The sequence below is a fragment of the Amblyraja radiata genome, chromosome 4, assembly GCF_010909765.2.
Source record: "Amblyraja radiata isolate CabotCenter1 chromosome 4, sAmbRad1.1.pri, whole genome shotgun sequence".
In the NCBI taxonomy this organism is placed as follows: Eukaryota; Metazoa; Chordata; class Chondrichthyes; order Rajiformes; family Rajidae; genus Amblyraja; species Amblyraja radiata.
The window spans coordinates 96,938,275-96,958,803 of NC_045959.1; the positions used below are offsets into that span (position 1 = coordinate 96,938,275).

Genomic DNA, 20,529 nt, shown 5'->3' on the forward strand with positions numbered 1-20,529 from the left:
AGAAAATAGTCTACACCTATATTCCTTCTGCCAAAATCCACAACTCCACATTTTGCTACGCTGTATTCCATCTGCCATTTCTTAGCCCACACTCCCAACCTGTCCAAGTGGAGCGGCACGGTGTTGCAGCGGTAGGCATACTGCCTTACAACGACTGAGTCCCGGGTTCGATCCTGACTATGGGTGCTGTCTGTAGATGGAGTTTGTACATTCTCCCAGTGATCTGCGCGGGTTTTCATCGCGATCATCGGTTTCCTCCCACACTCCAAAAGACGTACAGGTTTGTAGGTGAATTGGCTTGGTATAAATGTAAAATTGTCTCTGGTGTGTGTAGATAGTGTTAATGTGTGGGGCCTGCTGGTCGGTGCGGACTTATTGGGACGAAGGACCTGTTTCCGTTCTGTATCTCTAAACTAAACTAAACAAGTCCTTCTGCAGAGTCTCAGCTTTCTCTATACTACCTGCCCCTCTGCCTGACTTTGTATCATCTGCAAACTTGGCCACAAAGCCTTCAATTCCTTCAACCAAATCATTAATATACAACATGAAGAGCAGCAGCCCCAGCACCGACCCCTGTGGAACTCTGCTAATCACTGGCAGCCAACCAGAAAAAAAATCCTTTATTGCAACTCTTTGCCTTCTGCCATGCAGACAACCTGCTAGTATCTCCCTTTTGATACCATAGGCTCTCATCTTCTTTTGCAGCCTCATGAGCGGCTCCTTATCAAAGACTTTCAGAAAATCTAGGTAAACCACATCCACTGACTCTCCTTTTGTCTGTCCTGCTATTTACATCTTCAAAGAATTCCAACAGGTTCGTCGGGCAACATCTCCCTTTCACAAAGCCATGCTGACTTCAGCCTATTTTATCATGTGCTTCTAAGTACTCCGTAACCTCATTCTTTATAATGGACTAGGACCAGGCCATAACCTCAGAATAAAAGGACATATCTTTAGAAAGGAGATGACGAGGAATTTCTTTAGTCGAAGGGTGGTGAATCTGTGGAATTCATTGCCACCGATGGCTGTGGAGGAGAAGTCATTGGATATTTTTAAAGCTGAGATTGGCAGGTTCTTGATTAGTATGAGTGGGAGTAAAGAGTAAAGGCCCTTTTCAGAATGGCAGGCTAGTGGGGTACCGCAAGGCTCAGTGCTGGGACCCCAGCTATTTACAATATATATTCATGATTTGGACGAGGGAATTGAATGCAACATATCCAAGTTTGCGGATGACACGAAGCTGGGGGGCAGTGTTAGCTGTGTGGAGGATGCTAGGAGGCTGCAAGGTGACTTGGATTGGTTGGGTGAGTGGGCAAATGCATGGCAGATGCAGTATAATGTGGATAAATGTGAGGTTATCCACTTTGGTGGCAAGAACAGGAAAGTAGACTATTATCTGAATGGCGGCCCATTAGGTAAAGGGGAGATGCAACGAGACCTGGGTGTCATGGTACATCAGTCATTGAAAGTAGGCATGCAGGTGCAGCAGGCAGTGAAGAAAGCGAATGGTATGTTAGCATTCATAGCAAAAGGATTTGAGTATAGGAGCAGGGAGGTTCTACTGCAGTTGTACAGGGCCTTGGTGAGACCACACCTGGAGTATAACGTACAGTTTTGGTCTCCTAATCTGAGGAAAGACATTCTTGCCATACAGGGAGTACGGAGAAGGTTCACCAGACTGATTTCTGGGATGGCAGGACTTTCATATGAAGAAAGGCTGGATAGACTCGGCTTGTACTCGCTGCAATTTAGAAGATTGAGGGGGGATCTTATAGAAACTTACAAAATTCTTAAGGGGTTGGACAGGCTAGATGCAGGAAGATTGTTCCCGATGTTGGGAAAGTCCAGAACAAGGGGTCACAGCTTAAAGATAAGGGGGAAGTATTTTAGGACCGAGATGAAAATTATTTTTTTCACACAGAGAGTGGTGAATCTGTGGAATTCTCTGGCACAGAAAGTAGTTGAGGCCAGTTCATTGGCTATATTTAAGAGGGAGTTAGATGTGGCCCTTGTGGCTAAAGGGATCAGGGGGTATGGAGAGAAGGCAGGTACAGGATAGTGAGTTGGATGATCAACCATGATCATATTGAATGGCGGTGCAGGCTCGAAGGGCCGAATGGCCTACTCCTGCACCTATTTTCTATGTTTCTATATAACCATATATAATATAATATAAACATATAACAATTACAGCACGGAAACAGTCCATCTCGACCCTTCTAGTCCGTGCCGAACACGTATTCTCCCCTAGTCCCATATACCTGCGCTCAGACCATAACCCTCCATTCCTTTCCCGTCCATATAACTATCCAATTTATTTTTAAATGATAAAAACGAACCTGCCTCCACCACCTTCACTGGAAGCTCATTCCACACAGCCACCACTCTCTGAGTAAAGAAGTTCCCCTCATGTTACCCCTAAACTTCTGTCCCTTAATTCTTAAGTCATGTCCCCTTGTTTGAAACTTCCCTACTCTCAGTGGGAAAAGCTTATCCACGTCAACTCTGTCTATCCCTCTCATCATTTTAAAGACCTCTATCAAGTCCCCCCTTAACCTTCTGCGCTCCTATGTTTCTATGAGTGTCAAAGATTATGGGGAGAGGGCAGAACAATTGGGTTGAGAAGGAAAGATAGATCAGCTGTGATTGAATAGCGGAATAGACTTAATGGGCCGATTAGTAAGGGTGTCAGGCTTTATGGGAAGGCAGAATAGGGTTGAGAGGGAAAAATATATCAGTCATGATTGTATAGCGCATTAGACCCAATGGGCAGAATGGCCTAATTCTGCTCCGAGAACCTTTGAACGTTTTTTTGTAAAGGCTGTAATCAGCTATTTAACAATATGTTGGCCATTGAAAAGTGAGACTTGGTGATGTTGTTGGCAAGACATTGATGCAACAGAGTAACCCCTTTAACTAGTATCTCACTCCTGAATCTTGGGTGATATGTTCCTATTATTTTTGTAGGTGAAGGACAAAGGTTGTAAATTTCCATCCTAAGCTCAAACTTCAACTGGCAGAGAAGAAAACATGCACCAATTGACCCACAACATCATTAACTGCATGACTGGCATTCTGCAAATATCAGGCACGCTGACAGTACCTGACCATGAATGAGCAGGAAGCCACTTCCTGATGGCCACTACACTGCAACAGATTGTGGATGCAGCCCAGACCATCACACAAACCAACCTTCCTTCCATTGATTCCATTTATACCTCATGCTGCCTCGGCAAGGCCAGCAGCATAATTAAGGCATAGAAGTGTGAAAAGGCACATCTCCAGATTCAGGGACAGTTTCTTCCCAGCTGTTATCAGGCAACTGAATCGCCCTACCACAACCAGAGAGCAGTCCTGAACTACGATCTATCTCATTGGTTACCCTTGGATTGTCCTTGATTGGACTTTGTTCGCTTTATCTTGCACTAAACATTCATACACTGTTAATGGCTCGATTGCAATCATGTATTGTCTGGATATCACGCAACAAAAGCTTTTCACTGTACCTTGCTACACAAGACAATGAACTAAACTGAAACTATTCAGAAACGATCTCCAGTCTAATATGCAGGAAACCGTTTTATGCTCAATTTGCAAATTAAGAACTATATACAAATGAATCTGATTCATTTCAGCATCTAGGTACAATACTTTCCTCCAGCCTGACAAACTTCTTCATTTTCAATAATTCCCAGATGCACAAAGCATCAGCAGAGATGCTATCAACTATGACCTGAACTATGTCGAGCTGTTCTCTGCCAGGAGCACATGACTGTGGGACCGAAACCCAGAGATGGTCCCTGCGGAACCATATTGAGACAGTAGTTGGTCCGTGTGGAGTAGCTCCTGGCCAGAACTGAATTCCTGTTGGTCCCCATGTAACTCTTCAAGGTCAGGAGTCAGTCCCTATGGAAATGTTTTTTTGTAACTTTGTCAGTGCTGTAGGTGGCCGCTATTTGTATACATTGGGTATCCAAGCAAAGAATGCCATTGTGCCTTGTCACATGTGACAATTAAATATTCCATTCCATATTCCATTACATTAGTCGTTGTGGAACCTTTCCAAGCCAGGTCTTAGTGCTTGTTTCGGGAAGTGTCTAAGCATCTTTACCACACGCTGTATCAGTGCTTGTTGAATTGTTCCCAGCAAAGAAACAATGTTAGTGCCATTTGCCGGAGGAGCAAAGGGTTAAATTCCAGCTAAAAAATACAACATTTATATATCATCACATCCAAACAGGATAAGGCTTCTTGTGGTAAAGATGCTTCAAAGTCTAGACACTTCACTGTACAAGCAGTGTTGTATAATATTAACCTGAGATCAATTCTCCTTGGCAATGTCCATCTTTCCAAGTTGCAATTACAATTGAGGTTCAATATTACAGAGAAGCTATCAGCCAAGTGACTTCCATCACCCTGAGTCATGAAGTGTCAGATAATAACTAAGCCAGTGGAAATGTCACCCACTGATTCCCAATGACTCGCTAAATGCTGGCTCTACTCAACAGAAATGCACAAAGTTTATTACAATTATTGCTGGCACCACAGCCAGGGGGCAGGATGGATACACAGGGAATACTGGTGGAGTCAAGAACGAAGCCAAAGAAGTATATAAGAAGGAACTGTAGATGCTAGAAAATCGAAGGTAGACAAAAGTGCTGGAGAAACTCAGCGGGTGCAGCAGCATCTATGGAGCGAAGGAAATAGGAAATATCGAGCCGATTTCCTTCGCTCCATAGATGCTGCTGCACCCGCTGAGTTTCTCCAGCACTTTTGTCAGCCAAAGAAGTATAGGTCAGCCATGGCGACTTAGTGGTTTATTCCTGTTCTTGTATTATCAAGAGAATATAGTAATACAAACAGCTCAGATACACATGCGTTTTAAAGAATTTGGAAGCAATATCTCGTTCTCTTTTGTAATTGAAAAGTAAAGGACTCTACCGTGCCACCCCCAGCATCTTTCTACAGATGCTGATCTACTGCTTGCTTCCAGCATTTTCACGTTTTATTTCAGACTTCCACCATATGCAGTTTCCAGCGTAAAAGTTCTTTACTTTTCAATTTCAATAGAAGAGTTGCTTTTGTTGCATAGGAGATTGCCTCTAATTATTTCAAGAGCATGTATGTACTTCAAGTTCTGCCCGACTTGTTGAACTTTTCCTGCATTTTCTACTTCTATTGTCTCTTGTACAGTGTTTATTAAATGTAGGATTGATAGCGTGATGGTACAAAAAATAGGGTTTAAAAACATCCTGACAGAGAACAATAAAAACCATTATAACTGAAGATAAGTCGCGACCTGAAACATAGAAAAGCAGAATCAAAGGTTACTGCAGAAAATAAAAGGTCACGGTATAGGCAGCAACATATGGGTGGCGGAAGGAAGGTTGGCTAGCTAACTGGGAACAGAGCCGAGACACAAATAAGCCTTTCACAAGATGTAATGAGTGGTCTGCCACTGGTGATAAGTGCAGGGACTTCAACTTTTACAATTTATTTCAATGATCTGCATGAAGGCACCAAAGTTATGGTTGTTAAATTTGCTGATGATACAAAGATGAGTAGGAGACTGAGTTGTGGAAAATACATAAGGAGGCTACAAAGGTTTCAGGACAACGGGCAAAGATCGGGGTACAGGGATTATAATGTGGTAAATTTGTTCATAGGGACTAGAAAAGAAAAGGAAAGCATATTACCTTAAATGGTCAAAAGGATGCAAAGTACTGGAGTAACTCAGTGGGTCAGGCAGCAGCCCTGGAGAATATCGGGTTGAGATCCTTAAATGGTGGGAAATTGCTAAGTCTTAGATCCAGAGGGTCCAGTGAATGATTTGCAAAAGTCTAGTATGTACAGGATCTTGAGGAGTTTTGACAAGATGGAAGTGGAGAGATTATTTTCACTTCTGTAAAAATTTAGAGCTAGCAGTCATAGTTTTTAAGACAAGTGTAGTGAAATCTTTGGAAAACTTATCCTTGCTAGTTGAGACATGCATAATCTTTAAATATGTTAAAGGCAGAGGTAGAAGAGGTGCTTGATGAGCAAGAGGGTGAAAGGTCAAGGTAAGCAGATTTGTAATAATTGGAACGTCTTATTAAATACCACTGAGCTTGAGAGTGCCGCTGCTCCTAATTAGTTTGTGTGATGGCAATTAAGGAAACACAAGATTTTAGGGAAGAAATTCCAAAACATGGAGGTCTAAGTGGTGAAGACACCTCCTGCTGAATGAAGGAGGTGAAGGATGCACAGAGTAATTTAGCTTCACAATTGCTGTGAACTTGGGTGGGTGTGGGTAGGTTGGGAAGATGAATTGTCTGTTAAATTATCATGGTAACCATAACAAACACTGGGCATGTGCGATTGCAGCACAACCACAAGATTAGGCTTGAATTGTCCCACTTCGATGAATAACTAGATAGCATTTATTGTTAGACTTCTATGTTTTTTACAATCAGATTAGCCAAGATCGTATTAAATGGAGGAGTAGTCTCGAGGGACCAAGTGGCCTACTGCCTCTCCTAATTTGTGTGTTCATACAATGGTTACCTGGGGAGCCAAATGATATTGGCATTAAGCAGCCGAGTAAACAGGAGAAAAATTGTCCCACCCAGGTGTTATTTTTATAACATTATACAAAATTGGTGGGAAATACAGGCTTCTGAACCCTTATTTTTTTATTCCTGTTTTAATATAGGGGACATACTTTAACATTGTAGATGACTGCACTGAGCATATAACTACTGCAGCTGATATAATCGTTCAAATTACACCCAAATAACTATGACTGGCAACCGTTACTAGAGCATAGTATAGTACTATGGAAACAAGTAAAGGTAACGTGGAATGAAATGGTAGCATAGTGGGACCAAGAGAGTTGTAACAGGCAGAATGCCAATCAACTAGAAGGAAAATTGAAACACAGATCTTTGCACCAGGGATCAGATTTAAAGGAAGAAAGGGAATATGCAGAGTCAGAAGGAGAAAGTTGTTAGAGAAAAATAAACCATGAATGCTATAAAAATGAGATTTTTTAAATAATATATGGCCTTTTATTTTAATGGAGAACACATTAATAAACCAAAGTGCTGTCCCTAAAAATTAATTTCAAAGGAGCTTCAAGAAGACAAGACTGCTCTGCAATTACAAGTCACTGTATACCTTCACAACATAGGTCTCATAGCATGATGATGGCTGGAAATAGGATAGGTGAACTTAGACAAGAACATCTGCAGAGTCGGCTAATGCATTGCAACCTCGAATATAATTACAAACTGGGTTGACTAAAAACATCACAAGTAAAATAAAGCACAAAGTTACCTAATCAATCTAGACTTTTTTTCACATTTGAAAATCATATTTAAACATTGTTTGTGACCACCCTCAGCATAGATTATGCATGAACTCATCTAAACATTTGATTAGCAGCGCTTTATTTCATAAGAGTTAGTATTGGTGCCTCAGAGCAAAGAAAACCCCTTCCAGCACCCATATGGATGTTTTCAACATAAGTTGAAACACTGGCAGGACTTTTATTGAAACTTTGAACCGTCCAGCCCACTGTTTAATAATCTAAATGCAACATCAGTTTTCCTTTCTCAGGCTTAATGTAAATGAGTCTGTTCTGGCATGCAATCATAAGAAGAATTCTTGTGCTTCCATCAATGTTTGTGATTTGACTAATGTGAAACACATGTAGCCTCTGCTCCATAGTTCAACAACTCTGACATTCCACCAGAGAAGTTTCAAAGGTGCATCACCGAGGGCAAAAGTTGTTAGGATTACTGAAAACCTTTAACAAAGACCTTGAAATGCAGTCAACAGCCTTATTTCAGAGAAGGATAACAATTATTGAGAGTGGCGACTATGGCCTGAGCTGGTCCTGTTTTCTATTAACCTACGGAACCACCAACAGAAAAAAACATTGAAAGGTAACACTCACGTGCACCCCGCACTTATAAAAACAGCCTGCTCATAATTTAAACTGTGCATGCCCCATGGAGAGTCAACCTCAGACATGAAGCTAACCCAACACTTGTTTTAGCAAGCACAGTTGCCAGCACAACAGGGCCATAATTCACCCGTCCATCTACATTAAAAAACAAGCTGAAACAAAAAGATAGACACAAAGTGCTGGAGTAACTCAGTGGGTCAGGCAGCATCTCTGGAGAAAAAGAATGGGTGACATTTTGGCTTGGGACCTTTCTTCAGACTGACAGTTGAACTACTGGAGGATGCTTCTGAGAATCTGCCCAGGAATAGTTGAAGCCTTGAGATGGCCAAGGGGAAGAAAAATATATAAAGCAGAGCATGTCTCCTGTTTGTTGTGTGGCTGTGTCACTGAGTTTTTTTTGGCAGCAGCATGATTGAGATAGGTTAATGTTCAACTGTAAACCAGCAGCCTGAACTCCATGCTTTATCTCAATTACACTGTTAACAAGTCAATTGTCTTGGGATTATAAGTGTCGATTGGACTATATTTTCCAATCAGAGAGACATTTTTATTGAGTTTGCCAATGATATTTTCTTTCAGATTGTGTAGAAAGGAACTGCAGATGCTAGTTATGGAGTAACTCAACAGATTAGGCAGTATCTCTGGAGATAGACAAAAGTGCTGGAGAAACTCAGCGGGTGCAGCAGCATCTATGGAGCGAAGGAAATAGGCAACGTTTCGGGCCAAAACCGTTCTTCAGACTCCTCCTCCCTCTGACCATTTTGTCTAGCATCTCTGGAGAAAAGGGATTGGTAACTTTTAAGGTCGGGACCCTTCTTCAGACAGTCTGAATCTGTCGAGTTACTCCAGAACTAGCATCTGCAGTTCCTTTCTATATATATCTGGCAAACTCAATGAACATGTCTCTCTGATTGGAAAAGATAGTCCAATCGACACTTACAATCCCAAGACAATTGGACTTAACAATGTAATTGAGATAAAGCATGGAGTACAGGCTGCTGGTCTACAGTGAAACATCAACCTATCTCAATCATGCTGCTGCCAAAAAAACCTCAGTGACACAGCCACACAACAAACAGGAGACATGCTCTGCTTTATATATATTTCTTCACCTTGGCCATCTCAAGGCTTCAACTTTTCCTGGGCAGATTCTCAGAAGCATCCTCCGGTAGTTCAACTAAAACACTCATCTGAGCCGAGGACGGGCAGATGAACAGGTTATATGAGTGAAAACTCAATTTGAGTCATAAACGATGATCAGATTGTTTCAGCATGAGAACCTGGATGATGCATATGACAATAGACAATACACAATAGGTGCAAGAGTAGGCCATACGGCCCTTCGAGCCAGCACCGCCATTCGATGTGATCATGGCTGATCATGGTAATGAGTGAGTCAAATTTGAAGTTGATGCTTTTGACTTTATCAATGTTTACATAAGTTCATATGTTTTCGGAGCAGATTTAGGCCATTCGGCCCATCGAGTCTATTCCACTATTCAATCACGGCTGATCCATCTTTCCCTCCCAACCCAAGTGGCCTGCCCTCTCCCCATAATCTTTGACACCCATACTAATCAAGAACCTGGCAATCTCAGTTTTAAAAACACCAAATTACGTGGCCTCCACAGTCGTCAGTGGCAATGAATTCCTCAGATTCATCAACCACTGACTAAAGAAATTCCTCCTCATCTCCTTTTTAACGGTATGTCCTTTTATTCTGAGGTTATGGCCTCTGGTCCTTAATTCTCTCACTGGTGAAAACATCCTCTCCACATCCACTCTTTCCAGCCCTATCACTATTGGGTGCGTTTCAATGAGGTCCCCCCCTCATACATTTACACTCCAACGAGTACAAGCCCATAGCCGTCAAACGATCATTATTCATAAACCCAATAATCCCGGAATCATCCTCGTTAACCTCCTCTGGACTCTCTCTTCTGCCAGCACATCCTTTCTCAGATATAGGGGCCCAAACTGCTCACACTACTCTAAATGTGGTCTGCCTGGTGCCTTATAAAGCCTCAGCGTTATATCCCTTTTTTTTATATTCTAGTCCTCTCGAAATGAATGCTAATATTGCATTTGTCTTCCGTACTATTGATTCAACTTGCAAATTAACGTTTTGGAAATCCTGCATCAGCACTCCCAAGGCTTGTCACTGCCAAAGAAAGCCCCTTTTATTGCCACTCTTTTGCCTTCTGCCATTCAGCCAGCCTGCTGTCCAAGCTAGTATCGATCCTCCAGTACCATGGGCTCTCATCTTCTTTAGCAGTCTCTTTCAAAGGCCTTCTGAATATCCAGGTAAACAACACCGACTGACTCTCCTTTGTCTATCCTGCTATTTACTTCCTCAAATAATTCCAACGAGTTCGTCAGCCAAGATTTTGCTTTTACAAAACCACATTGACTCTTTTATCATGTGGTTCTTAGTACTCAAAACCCTCATTCTTTATAATGGACTAAAGTTTTACCAACTACTGAAGTCAGGCTAACCAGCCTATGCTTTCCACTCTTTTAATTTAATCCCTTCTTGAACATTTAATATTTGCAATTTTCCAATTGTCTGGAACCACTCATGACTCTAGTGATCTTCAAATATCACTATTAATGCCTCCACAACCTCTAAAGCCACCTCTTTCAGATTCTTTGGGTGCTGTCCATCCGGTCCAGTTGACCTATCCACCTTTCAGCTTCCCAAGCACCTTCTCCTTAGTACGAGCCACTCCACTAACTTCCACCCCCTGACTCTCATGAATTTCAGGCATGTTGCTGGTCTGTGGTCTTCCTCTGTGAAGACTGATACAAAAAACATATTCAATTCCTCTGCCATTTCCTTATTCCCTATTATCTCTTCTCCAGCATCATTTTCCAGCAGTCCAACGTCTACTCTCGCCTCTTTCTTACTCTTTATATATCTTTATATATCTGAAGAAACTCTTGCTCTCCTCTTTTATATTATTGGCCAGCTTACTTTCATAGTTCATCCCTTCTCCCCATATTGCCTTTTTGGTTACCTTCTGTAGTTTTTTTAAAAGCTGCCCACTCATTCAGCTTCCCACTATTCTTTGCAATGTTATATGTCTTCTCTTTTAGTTTTATGCTGTCTCTTGTCAGCCACGGTAACCTCATTCTCCCCCCAGAATCCTTCTTCCCCTTTGGAATGAAAAGATTCTGCATCTCCCAAATTATTCCCAGAAATTCCTGCCTTTGCTGTTCCAAAATCATTCCTGCTAGGGTCCCTTTCCAATCAACTTTTGCCAGCTCCTCCCTCATGCCTCTGTAGTCCCCTGTGCTCAACCGTAACACTGACACATCTGATTTCATATTCTCCCTCTCAAATTGCAGGTTGAATTATATCAATGGTCACTCCCTCCTAGTGGTTCCTTTACCTTAAGCTCCCTAATTAAATCTGGTTCATTACACAATACCAAATCCAGAATTGCCTTTTCCCTGCTAGGCTCAACTACAAGCTGCTCTCAGAAACCATCTCGGAGGCACTCTACAAATTCCCTTTCTTGGGAATTTCTTGCAGTACCAACCTGATGTTCCCATTCTACTGCATATTGAAATCGCCCATGACTACTGTAACATTGCCTTTCTTACATGCCGATTGTGTCTCCTGATGTCATTTGTACCCTATATCCTGGCTACTCTTCACAAACCTGTGTATAACTCCCATCAGGGTCTTTTTACCTTTGCAGTTTCTTAGCACTTCCTCTCAATTGTTCTTTCAATGATTAGATTCATCTCAACCGCTCTGGCACATGTTGAGAAATGATAACATTTTAAATGAAAATGCCCTTTATTTCATTCTCGGAAAGATTCACACTTCCGTTTGCACAATCCAAAACACAAGCATTCTTTCATTGAGCAATTGACAAAATATTTCCTTTTGTCTTCAGATGTATGACGAGGTCAAGCTTTGCAGCATTGAGTTCCCTGGAATAAATAATATGCACTCTATTGCTCAGTGTTTCAGGCTAAGAAATATGATATCCTGTAATCAAAAAAAATCTGACCGTCAGTAATTCTGTAGAGAACCACAGCAGTCTCTGGCTTCGATTACTTACATGGACTAACTGCTCCTGTGTGTCAAATTCTCTTGAGCACCCTTCCCAGTGGCAGTTTGTTTCGTAAATGACTTCTGGCTCTTGCTTGCTTTCATCTTTATCCACCTCCTCTTTGACCAGCGTCATTCCTTCAGGCTGTTCCTGTTATAGAGAAATCCACTTGTCAATCCACTAATGCCTGAATTGTTACAGCATTCTAGGCTCGTGCACACAGCTCATACAATATAGGCCCGTGTATCAGAATGGCTTACAGATAGGTTCCCTGAATAATGTGCACAATGGAACTGTAGATGCTGGTTTAAACCGAGGATAAGACACAAAATGCTGGAGTAACTCAGTGGGTCAGACCGCATCTCTGGAGAAAAGGAATAGGTGATATTTCAGGTCAAGACCCTTCTTCAGACTGAGAGTCAGGGGAAAGGGAAACGAGAGATATACTCTGAATATTATAATGTTGGGAATTGAAGTGCACAAGATGATGTGCAATGGTGGGATTTGTCGTTAGGTCAGAAAGTATGTCTGTCAATCTCCACTCAAGTGTAAAGAGCAGATAATGCAGTTTAACATCCCAGTATCATGCTGAGAGAACACTGCAGTATCAGCACAGTAATTTTTCAAATAAGTTGTTCAACTGAGGCCAGCAGATCTTGTATTTCGGCATGAAAGATCCCAGGCGACAAGCCAAAGTGAAACAGAGTTCTCTCCAGGGTCATGACTGATATTTATACCTTAAGATAAATTAGAAATTATGATCTTCTTATTCCTTTAACATGCTTGTGAAATACTGATGTGTGCAAATGGACTCCATACTTCTCCATTACAATAGTGTCTAGCATTTAAACTAAAATGTCTTACAAACTTAGTTGAGTTTCTTGAAGAGGATATGAAGAAAGTTGATTAGGCTAGGGCAGTGGATGTTTTCTAATGCTTTAGCAAAGCATTTGACAAGGCCCCTAATCCATAAGAATAAGGCTCATGAAACCCATGGAGACTTGGTAGATTGGATTCAATAAAGCCTGGGCCACAGGAGACAGAGGGTACTGGTGATGGGTATTATTCCGACCAGAGGTCTGTGACAAGTGGTGTTCTGCTGAATTCTTTGACACTTAATGTAACAGTAGTTTTGTGATATATAAATGATATGCACAGAAGTGTAGGGAATCTGATTATAAATTTACAAAGGACACCAAAATTATGGATAGTGAGGAAGGGTGTCAAAGAATTCAGCAGCACGTGGATCAGTTGGAAATATTGGTGGAAAAACGGCCAATTAAAGCGTAATCTGTTACAGTGTGAGTTGTTGCATTTTGGGAGGTTTTTATGTAAGTGGTAAATAGTAAACAGTGGGAACCTTAGGACCATGGATGTACAGAGGAATCTTGAGGTGCAAGTCCATAGCTCCCTGAATAGACAATAGACAATAGGTGCAGGAGTAGCCAATTCGGCCGTTCGAGCCAGCACTGCCATTCACTGTGATCATGGCTGATCATCCACAATCAGTACCCCGGGGTTCCTGCCATCTCCCCATAATCCCTTGACTCCGCTATCTTTAAGAGCTCTCTTCAAAGCATCCAGAGAATTGGCCTCCGCTGCCTTCTGAGGCAGAGAATTCCACAGACTCACAACTTGGGTGGAAAAGTTTTTCCTCATCTCCGTTCTAAATGGCCAACCCCTTATTCTAAACTGTGGCCCCTGGTTCTGGACTCTCCCAACATTGGGAACATATTTCCTGCCTCTAGCATGTCCAATCCCTTAATAATCTTATATGTTTCAATAAGATCCCCCTCAAATTCCAGTGTATCCAAGCCCAGTGGCTCCATTCTATCAACATATGACAGTCCCGCCATCCTGGGACTGTAGATCGTGTGGTAAGGAAAGCATCCAACATACTTGCTTGCCTGCATTAGTTGTGACGTAAAGGTATAAATGTTGGACAGACATGCAACAGCTTTATAAAACTTTATTCAGGCCATATTTGGAATATTATGTGCAGTTATTGACACTGCATTATTGAAAGAATGGGAGGCTAGGGTTAGGGTGCAGAAAAGGTCACCAGGATGCCTCTCAGACTGGAGAGTATTTGAATAGTTTCCTCAGGACCATCAGATGTTGAGGGGCATCCTGATAATAGTTTCTAAAATTATGAGAGGCACATACAGAGTAGATAAGAGTGTTTTCCCAGGGTGAATTGTCATATAACAGAGGACAACTTAAATCTGGTACGAGGAGGAAATTTTAAAAGAGATTTGCGAAGTAAGGTTTTTCAAATAGAGTGCAGGTGCTTGGAAAGTATTGCCAAGAGAGATGGTGGAAGTAGATACGATAGCAACATTTAAGAGGCAATAAGACAAGCACATTATGCTGGACATGTTGTACTACTATACCTCCATGGTGACCCTCGGACAATCCTTGATTGGACTTTGCTGGCTTTACCTGGCACTAAACGTCATTCCCTTATCATGTATCTATACATTGTAAATTGCTCGATTGTAATCATGTGTTGTCTTTCTGCTGACTAGTTAGCACGCAACAAAAGCTTTTCACTGTACCTCGGTAGACGTGAAACTGAAACATCAACAGGCATTGAATGGAGGGATTATAAACCCATGTGCAGACACACAGTTTTAGCTTAAATGGCATCATGAACGGCATGGACTTGTGGGTGAAGTGTTCATTCATATGCTGCACTCTGTTTTAATAACTTCTAATAGAATTGTGAAGGACTTTAGGACATTCTACAGTACGAACATTTTTTATATGAACAGATTTTTTTTTCCCCAAGAACTGATCACATTTTAATTGACCCATTTATTTTTAACTCACAAAGAAAACACCTCTTCCCTTTGTTTATGAAAACATAACGATGGGGGTAAAATTTAATCCTTCCAGCTGAGTGTACGAATGGTTCTGCAGATCAATGACTTCATTGTGAAAGCTCCAGGCTGCCCCGAATAATCAAAGTATTCCATCCTTTCCAAATATCTATAGTTGATTTAGTCCATGTCAGAAAAGCTCAAAAATCACTTGGTGTGTTAACCATACCTCCACATGACTGCAGTGCATGGCATCAAAAGCTGATACACCTGATGAGAAACTACTAAATGTGGAGAGAGAATAGAACCAAGTGGTGTCATTCTTATGGCCCTGTCCCACTGTATGAGTTCATTGAAGAGCTCTCCCGAGTTTAAAAAAAAAATCAAACTCGTGGTAAGCATGGAGAATGAACGTAGTGGGTACGTCGGAGCTCGGGGACGTCTCTTAGTGGCTTGTAACGCTAATGGCAGGTAATCGGGAAACGCGATAAGCTCGGGAAGACTCGTGAAGATTTTTCAACATGTTGAAAAATGTCCATGTGAGCCCCGAGTACCAACGAGCGACCATTACCATAAATCTCCGAGTTCGAATCAGGGCAAACTCAGGAGAACTCTTTGAATGAACTCGTACAGTGGGACAGGGCTTTTAGGAATGAAGGTATGTACATACTTCAAACTTGAATTTAATATTATGGGAGCTCGCTTGTAAATGTGTGTTTCCGCATGTTGGCCGTTTGCTACCCAAGGATGGGCTGTACTTGATTCATGTTGATTTTTTATGTAGTTTCCAACAAGGAAGACTACCATGCAACATCTGGCTCACAAGTAGGGAAGCTGAATATCTATCCCAATGTCTCAGCACTTTCTGCCAAATGCTACCTGTTTTGTTCAGTGCTCTACATTGCAATCTTGTCCCTCCACTAATCATGTTCCCACAAGACCATTCCCCATTTATTTATGCAAAGCTATAAGATCGGTGAGTAATGTTAAAAATTGTAAAAACATCTTCACGTTTTAGACGTGAAAGCCAGTGGAAAGAAACAGTCATCTAAGTTATTGAATTTAAAAGTTAAATGTTCAGTGCTCCAAATAATGTCAGTGACTCAAGGTGACTCCACAGAGTTGAATAATGTCTAGCTGTGGGTAATAGCTGATGCAACTACATAACCGGGAATAATTATTTTTGCTTTGAAAATTAGATCACAGGAGGCTGTTTACAGAATCAGCCAGAATTTCTAAAAGTGAGCAAGCCTGTTCTAAAAATAAGTGCGTGCCCATTGTATTCGGGAGCTAATAATTTTCCACTTTTATATAAAGCTCCTAACACACCTTATCTTATAGTGGTGTGTAAAATCACGAGAGGAATAGATCGATAGATGCAGAGTATCTCTTGCACAGTGTAGATGAATCGAGGACCAGAGGTTCTCGAGCACGAGGGTTGAGCTATAGGCAGAGGTTGAGTAGGCTGGGATTCTATTCCTTGGGGTGCAGGAGGATGAGGGGTGATCTTATTGAGGTGTATAAGATCATGAGAAGAATTAGATCGGGTAGATGTTGCGAGTATCTTGCCCAGTGTAGGTGCATCGAGGACCAGAGGACATAGGTTTAAGGTGAAGAGGAAAAGATTTAATAGGAATCTGAGGGATAACTGTTTCACACAAAGGGTGGTGGGTGAATGGAAGAGCTGCCAGAGGCTGGGACTATCTCAACGTTTAAGAAGCAGTTAAACAGGTACATGGACAGGACAGGTTTGCAGGGATATGGGTCAAATGCAAGCAGGTGGGACTAGTGTAGCTGTGACATGTTGGCCGGTGTGGGCAAGTTGGGCCGAAGGGCCTGTTTCCAAGCTGTATAACTCAGTGAGTCTATGACACCATTGACCAAAGAAAATCATGTGCCAAGGTTTCTAAACTAGCAAATGTACAAAAAAAAAGACAGATTTAGTACCAATTTTATATCATAGCAGAGTCATATTTGCAGTTAAAATATGCTGATTCCGGCAGGACAGATCTTGGGACAAAATCTATAATGCAAGATATATAACATGCTGAATTAAGTTGTGCTCTCATGTTCACTCTGCATAGAATATTGTACCTCAGCTGTCACATTTTAAGGTTATATGAGAACAAATAAGACCATTTGCACACTTACTGCATTAATGATATTCCATATAATCACTAAGATGTTCACAATAGACGCCATGGACCTTATGGGACTTGGAAAATAGCTTGGAACCAGCGTATGAAGTTCAGTTCAGTTCAGTTTAGTTTATTGGCCTCATAGCAGAAGCATCCAGCTGGAAACTGGAAGTATCGAGCTAATTCTGCTACCACCATCATCTATTGCAACAAGTGACGGCTCCCACTGATTGTCGCCGGAAGCTTGCGTCCTTTTCAGGACGGACGATGACAGCGAGGTCAACATTTGTAACAAGATGGACACGGAAAGAAGCAGTTTAGTTTATTGTCACGTGTACCGAAGTACAGTGAAAAGCTTTTGTTGCATAGATACATGATGAGGGAATAACGTTTAGTGCAAGGTAAAGCCAGCTAAAGTCCAATCAAGGATGGTGTGAGGATCACCAATGAGGTAGATAGTAGTTCAGCACTGCTCTCTAATTGCGTTAGGTTGATTCAGTTGCCTGATAACAGCTGGGAAGAAACTGTCCTTGAATCTGGAGGTGTGTGTTTTCACACTTCTTTACCTTGTGCCCAATGGGAGAGGGGAGAAGAGGTAGCGGCTGGGGTCTAGGTGGGAGGTGAGCTCAAGTCTATCTGCCAGTGATGTTCACACACCAACTTCATCTGGTGCTCTCGCGAGTCAGATCCTGAGTTTCAAACTTCACAACATTTTCTTAGCAGAGGCTTTTAGAGGACTGATTGAAAACAGAGACTTCAGCATTTGTAAGTGCGGCAGTCCCATGTGTTATTACAGAGATACACCTCAAATGCAAATTCATGTCTGATTCAAGGCTGAGATTATACACTGGATGTGGCATGATCACCACAACAAATCCAAGGTATCTATCAAAACTGTACTGCTAATTTAAAGACTATATTTAATCGCCTACCTATAAAAGGAAAGCAAACAACATGAAAGACAAAAAAAGGTTTCTGTAATTGGTCCCTGAGCACTCTTGGTGGAAGCAGCGCGTATTATCGAATGCATCTGCTACGAGAAGGAGTGGGGGCTGATTAATGAAGTTGTGGTTATACCTGCTCACTCCCACCTCCTGGGCTCGGCAGTTCTTCATCAGCTTTAATCCGTGAGCGCTTATGTTGCATTGGATCACCCGTGCTGCTGACTGCAGACTCACTCGTTGGCTTACTCTAGAAAGATGAAAGAAATTAAAAACAATGATTGATCATAACAAAAGTAGTATTTCAGAGACACTGAACAACAAAAGATGGACACACAAAGCCTGAGTAACTCAAAGGGTCAGACAGCACCTCTGGAGAAAAGGAATAGGTAAATTTGAGGAAGGACATCCTTGTGATTGAGGCAGTGCAGCGTAGGTTCACGAGATTGATCCCTGGGATGGTGGGACTGTCATATGAGGAAAGATTGAAAAGACTAGGCTTGTATTCACTGGAGTTTAGAAGGATGAGGGGGATCTTATAGAAACATATAAAATTATAAAAGGACTGGACAAGCTAGATGCAGGAAAAATGTTCCCAATGTTGGGCGAGTCCAGAACCAGAGGTCACAGTCTTAGAATAAAGGGGAAGCCATTTAAGATTGAGGTGAGAAAAAACTTGTTCACCCAGAGAGTTGTGAATTTGTGGAATTCCCTGCCACAGAGGGCAGTGGAGGCCAAGTCACTGGATGGATTTAAGAGAGAGTTAGATAGAGTTCTAGGGGCTAGTGAAATCAAGGGATATGGGGAGAAGGCAGGCACGGGTTATTGATTGTGGACGATCACCCATGATCACAATGAATGGTGGTGCTGGCTTGAAGGGCCGAATGGCCTCCTCCTGCACCTATTTTCTATGTTTCTATATGACGTTTCAGGTCGAGACCCTTCTTCAGACTCGACCTGAAACGTCACCTTTTCCTTTCCTCCAGAATTTCTCCAGGGATGCTGTCTGACCCGCTGTGTTACACCAGCATTTTATGTCTATCTTTGGTTTAAACCAGCATCTGCAGTTCCTTCCTACACGTTTATACTGAACAACAATATTGATTTAAATTCCCTATTCAAATGTGACCGCTCACCGAACTGAGTGGTCAATGTATTATACAATAATTAGAGGGGACTCCCCATTAATCAGCAGCTGCTTTACCAACTTACAGTTTAACAGTGTAATGTTTCAAAGGCTTAAAAGCCCCCCTCAAGAGAGCCTCCAGGCAATACAGTAAGAGTATAGTTGGAGTACGTCAACAGTGGTAAGAATAGAGTAACAAGGTATTAACTACAGTTCCAGCCATTAGAGTACATTAGAGACAAATGTGATAACAACAGTGTTGTGCAATGAGACTACATTATCTACAGTGAGAGCAGAGTCATGGTGCATTAAAGGATGGAGTTTAAGAATAGTGATCATTGTAGAGAATGTTAATGAGCTGAAATACTGTGCCTAGATTCTCTACTCTGGTGACCTTAATCGGACTTTGTTGGCTTTACGTTGCACTAAACATTATTCCCTTATCATGTATCTACACACTGTAAATGGCTCGATTGTAATCATGTATTGTCTTTCCGCTGACTGGATAGCACGCAACAAAAGCTTTACCATGTAACTCGGTACACGTGACAATAAACTAAACATAACTGTAGTTTTGGTCCTCTTGCCTAAATAATGATATAACACAATTGGAGGCAGCCTGAAAGAGATTCACCAGGCCAAACATATTCACCAGGTTGATCTGGTTGTCCTATCAAGAGAGGCTAGACAGAATAGGTCTGTATTCCATGGAGTTTAGGATGAGAGGTGACATCATGCAAATATATAAGATCCTAAGGGGTTTGACAGGATAGAGTAATAGAGTGATACAGTGTGGAAATGGGCCCTTCGCCCAACTTGCCCACACCAGCCAACGTGTCCCAGCTGCACTAGTCCCACCTGCCAGCATTTGGTCCATATCCCTCCAAACTTGTTCTACTCATGCATCTGTCTAACGGGGTGGGAGATTGCAACCTTCATGTGGTCCACCCTGTTTCAACTAATGCAATCAACTCGACGTGCACAAACAGAAGATCAAATAGAACAAGTTGTCTTACAACTTTAGGCTGTGCACGCCATACGCAAGAAGAAGAAGACCTGTCTAACTGCTTCTAAAATGTTGGGATAGTCCCTGCCTCAACTACCTCCTCTGGCAGCTTGTTCCATACGCCCACCACCCTTTGTGTGAAAAGGTTACCCCTCAGATACCTATTAAATCTTTTCCTCTTCACATTAAAACTATGTCCTCTGGTCCTCGATTCACCTACTCTGTACAAGAGAGTGGGCTTCTGAGTAGATGTTGAGATATTCTCTGGAATAGGAACATCACAAGCAGGTGAACAAAGTGCAAAATAAGGGGCCTGTCATTTGAAACTGATATGCTTTGAAACTTCTTCTCAGAGGATGGTGAATCTCTGCAATTATCTGCCACTGAGGGTGGCGGAGAACAGATCCCCTGTAAAAAAAATACTCGTGATGAAAAAAAAGTTACTTTTTCCTCGTACGAGCCGCTACGAGACATCCATGAACTC

The 20,529-nt window shown here is 41.9% G+C and overlaps 1 protein-coding gene across 2 annotated transcripts in view; it reads right to left on the bottom strand.

Moving 5' to 3' along the window:
- Positions 1-20,529, bottom strand: part of gli3 (GLI family zinc finger 3) — a 380,662-nt gene that overhangs the window by 46,953 nt on the left and 313,180 nt on the right. For both annotated transcript variants that reach the window (XM_033019985.1, XM_033019986.1), the window contains exons 9-10: positions 18,050-18,163; positions 12,022-12,162 (exon numbers count right to left, since the gene is read on the bottom strand). In XM_033019985.1, the coding sequence (XP_032875876.1) occupies positions 12,022-12,162; positions 18,050-18,163 (255 nt within the window). The remainder of the gene's footprint in view (positions 1-12,021; positions 12,163-18,049; positions 18,164-20,529) is intronic.